Source organism: Cryptomeria japonica, chromosome 3 (genome assembly GCF_030272615.1).
Source record: "Cryptomeria japonica chromosome 3, Sugi_1.0, whole genome shotgun sequence".
Classification (NCBI taxonomy): Eukaryota; Viridiplantae; Streptophyta; class Pinopsida; order Cupressales; family Cupressaceae; genus Cryptomeria; species Cryptomeria japonica.
The window spans coordinates 113,451,992-113,456,989 of NC_081407.1; the positions used below are offsets into that span (position 1 = coordinate 113,451,992).

At 33.9% G+C, this 4,998-nt stretch overlaps 1 protein-coding gene across 1 annotated transcript; it reads left to right on the top strand.

The window, feature by feature from the left end:
* Positions 1-814: 814 nt before the first annotated feature.
* On the top strand, positions 815-3,948 carry LOC131064900 (receptor-like protein 36). Its single transcript, XM_057999227.2, has 2 exons — positions 815-1,285; positions 1,361-3,948. The coding sequence occupies exons 1-2, from the start codon at positions 841-843 to the stop codon at positions 3,946-3,948; spliced, it is 3,033 nt and encodes a 1,010-aa protein (XP_057855210.2). The 5' UTR covers positions 815-840.
* Positions 3,949-4,998: the final 1,050 nt, after the last annotated feature.

A 4,998-nucleotide genomic window follows, 5' to 3' on the forward strand; every position in this document is an offset into this window, starting at 1 on the left:
TTTGAAAATTCTCAATTAATAATCATGCACTTGTATTTTATTTCTTACATTTAAAACGATTAGAACTATTAATGTGGATTTGAAAATTCTAGTTTGCTCTAAACTATATTTCAAAAGGTTGTTAAAAATCTAAATCAATAATTTCAAAAGAAAGAATTGTTAAAAATTGAATTGTTGTTAGAAATTTATATCAATAATAAGAAAAATTTCAAAAAACACTATTAAAAATCTAAATCAATTATTATCAATTCTTTTATAATTTAATCTTCATTTCATTCTCAAATCTAACTTATGTCAATTTATAATTACAATTATAATGTTTTTAAAAAATATAAAATAAAATAAACATTATCATAAATATACAAAATTCACAAGTCAATGTGAAAACATGAAAATATAAAAACGAGAACATTGACAAAATTGCATGTACTATAGTTGTGATTATCTTAATTTTCCACACAGATTTGAAAGTTGGATACGAACAAAACTTTGAAAATAATTAAGAAAATGATTAAGAAAGGGGCCTACAATTCATGTTCATGCACTAATCTTACCCCAATATCCGTGTAATTTCTCCAAACAAAAACGTCAAAATTAGAGCGGTTTCCTCGGAGAAGAAGAGGCGTGACTGCAAAGACTCTGACAATTATCATTTAAATACAACACTTCCACCACATCTTCCACACGCTCGAGACTTTGAAAATTATAATTGCACGTCTTCCACGCGTTCAAGACTGAAAATTGTATGAAGCCAAACTTACGGTTCTTATAAATACTCATCTAATTTCACCCATTTCCATGCAATGCAAGTAACCATTAATATTCATACCCTCTCTCAACATGGGTAAACCAATGTTTTGGGTGGTCCTCTTCCTAGCCATGCTCGCCTCTCCTTGCTCCTGCTCCTCCTCCTTATGGGGAGGATGCCCTCCTCACGAATTATCTGCCCTCAACCTCTTCAAACAACACCTGCTCGATCCATATGACTCCCTGGCATCATGGAAGGGATTATACTGCTGCTCTTGGAAGGGAATCACCTGCCACAGCCTCACTGGCCACGTGACTTGTGTGGATTTTAGCCCCTTTGGTTATTTCTCTTTTTCAGCAGTAGTGAGGAATTCAAGCAGCCAAATATTCCCTGCTTTATTCCAACTGCAGCATTTGGAGTACCTCGACCTCACTGGGACTGACTTGTCCCCTCTTTCCATCCCTTCACACCTTCCGAGCCTCAGCACATTGACGCATTTGAGCTTGCATCATTGTGGGCTTACTGGCCGAATACCAAGTGAGATTGGGAACATGTCTCGCTTGACATTTCTAGACATATCTGATAATTATGCTCTTAGCGGCCCAATTCCAGGTGAGATTGGGAACATGTCTTGCTTGACATTTCTGGACATCTCCTACAATTCTGAGCTGGAGACGAGGCAGTCGAGCTCGTGGATACGAAATTTGCGAGGGTTGGAGCACCTTGGACTACCAGATGTGAATCTGACAAGAGACGTGGTAGAGAGTGTTGCTTCTCTTCCCAATCTTACATCACTTGTCATGTCTGAGACGTCAGGTACACCTCTCTCTCCTCTTGGAAACCTCACCTCACTCTCCCATCTTGAGCTTGTTGGTACTTACTTCACTCAGCAGCCATTTCCCATCTGGATTTCTAACCTTACATCTCTGGTTTCCCTCTGCCTCGGTGAGTACAGTATCTCCAGTTCCATGCCTTCTGCTGTTTTAAGCCTTCCACACTTGGGGAACCTTGAGTTGTATTGGAACCCTGGTCTCAAAGTCAACCTCTCTTCCATTGTGCAACATGCTTCCCAGCTCAGTAGCCTTTCAATTCAAAATTCAGATGTGGGAAGAATGATTCCAAATTCTATTGGAAATATGTCCTCATTAACTGCCTTATATCTTCATGATAACAATCTTAAAGGTAGACTTCCAGATTCTATGGGGAATATGTCCTCATTGAGTAGGTTACATCTCTCTAGTAACAATATTGAAGGCAGTCTTCCAGATTCTATGGGAAATATGTTCTCATTGACCAGCTTATTTCTCGGTAGCAACAATATTGAAGGCAATCTTCCAAATTTTATTGGAAATCTCTCACAACTTGAATATTTGGATCTTTCCAGAAATTCACTAAGAGGCAACATTCCATGGAGCTCTTTAGGTGGGCTATCAAAGCTTTCATGTCTTTTTCTTGGTTCAAACCAATTAAATGGAAGCTTGCCATCTACTTTTGGTAATCTCTCATCTTTGGTCTGGCTTGATGTCTCAAACAATTCTTTGAGTGGTACATTCTTACTCTCTCAACTAGAAAATTTCACGAAGATTCGGTACTTGAGTCTTTCTGATAATTTCTTGAGAGTGAAAGTTGAAGACTTTTGGATCCCAAAATTTCAGCTTCAAGCTTTGTATTTGAGTTCTTGTAATATGGATGGTTATTTCCCATCTTTCCTATCCACTCAATACAACATAGTGCAACTCGACTTGTCCAACAATTCTCTTGGTGGAAATATTCCTGATTGGTTGTGGGGCCTTACATCATTCAGCACTCTCAATCTCTCATGCAATCAGTTTGGAGGAAAGCATTTGTCATCAAAGTTCAGTAAGGTGAGTGCTCGATATGTTGACTTGCATAGAAATAAGTTACAAGGGAATGTTTTAGTTCCTCATCCTAACGTAGATATCTTGGACATGTCTGAGAATCAATTTGATGGCATCATTTCAGAAAACATTGATGAATATGGCCAGAGTCAGCTCAATTATTTGTCACTTGCAAATAATAACATAAGTGGTGTCTTTCCACATTCTATTTGTGAAGGAAATCACTTGCAGGTTCTAGATGTGTCAAATAACAAGCTCACAGGTAATATTTTTGCAAGTTTTGGGAATTGCTCAACAACACTAGAAGTATTAAATCTAGAAAATAATAAATTGGAAGGTGAGATTACAAGAATGGTTTGTCTTCAAGCGTTGAAATTAGGAGGCAACAAACTACAAGGTACAATTCCATCATCACTTCAAAATTGTACTTCTTTAGAGATTCTAGATTTGGGATATAATAACATACAGGGAACAATCCCAAATTGGATAGGGAATTTAATTGGCCTTCGAATTTTGGTGTTGAGATCTAATAAATTCAAAGGTGGAATACCCTTAGAGTTGACAAAATTAGAAAATCTTCAAGTCTTGATTTTGTCAAACAACAATCTATCTGGAGCTATTCCAAGTAGCTTAAGAAACTTGAGAGCAATGGCAAATCAAACACAAAGTGCAGATGTCCTCCTTCAATACTCAAATTCAAGCTCAATGCCTTATATAGATAAAATTGAAATAAACAACAAAGGGCTAGTTCTAGAATATGTGAAATCTTTGGCATTGGTTCGGTGTCTTGATCTCTCAAACAACAACTTCTCAGGTGATATTCCTCAAGAAATTGGATTCCTCATTGGTCTAAGGATTCTTAATTTGTCAATGAATCAGCTCCATGGAAAAATTCCTACTTCTTTTGGGAACCTTGTGCAGTTGGAGTCACTTGATCTTTCAGATAACAATCTTATTGGAAATATCCCTAATGAACTACAATCTCTCACATTTTTGAGTTACTTGAACATATCTTGTAATAATTTTTCAGGTAGAATACCACAAGGAGCTCAATGGTTAACATTTGATGAGAGATCATTTTCAAACAATGCAAACCTTTGTGGACTTCAGATCAACATAAATTGTTCACCTTCTCCTCCTTCAAATAAAATTTATGATGAAGACGTGAGTGAGCATGAGTGGAAGGAACATGTGTGGTGGGAGGTGGGAATTGGATTGAGCTTTGGATTTGGGTTTTCAATTGTTATTGGAGTATTATGTTTCAACAAAAAATGTAGAAAAAGATGTTTCAAAGTTATGGATGGCATTATTGTCATTCTTGATCAATCTATTCAAAAATAGATCTTTGAATAATAATATTAATACCCCTCTCTCTTCCACTTCCCCTTCTCTTTTACCTAAAATATTTCCTCTATGAAGGTTGTGTAGTGGATGTATGTGTACTTTCTTATTTTATTATTTTTGGTGGAAAACATTAATTTAAATATTAGATTAAAAGTAGTACATCAATATATAAGATGACTTAAAACAAATATTGGAACTAAATTCAATTGTTTATTACTTCCTATCAAGGTGGGATACTATTGCATCCATCAATCTAATTTTTTGGTTAGTTCAACCAATCAAAGAAAATAGTTAAAAATTTTGAACAAAAAACTTATAGTGGAAGTCTCATTTTTTTTTTAAATAATTTGTTTCTCCTATTTTTCTTTTATCTTATTGGCTAGAGTAAGTGAAAAATTCAAATTTTCTCAAAAAAATCATTTTAATGCATTTAATTCATTAATGATATGATTAATATGTATTTGAGTAATAGTTATTTATGAATATGCAAATATGTTATTGTTTTTGTTTTACATATTAATTCAAATTTATTTTAAAATAACATTTATCATATTTATTTTATCATTTATTTTTATAAAAATTTATTCTTAGTTAAAGTGTATTTTTACAAGTATATTTTAATTAAAAATTTTATTTTATAAATTTTATTTAAATAAGTCATTCTTTGTTTAAAAGTAAAATAAAACAAAGATAAATGTAAATAATTATAATAAATTTAATATCAAAAATAGATAGGTAAAAAGTTCATAAATAGGGGGAAAATATATTAGTTGATATTTACATTTTGAGGCATGTGAAGAATTAGTTTGCAACTCAATAAGTGATTATTTGTTGAGGTAAATAAGCCAAGTTGATCTTTCCTCATTTATTGAGAAGTTGTGATAATGCAGATCTCTGTTCAAAAGCACGAGTTTATAGAGACTCTTTATCAAACTCAGTTCCACGACTGCGTGAATAATTTTGGAATTGGTGTAGGAATGTGCGATGTTTCAACAAAAGTTTGCAGTTTGTTAAATTTTAGGCAATCAGATGTTAATTAAAGCAATT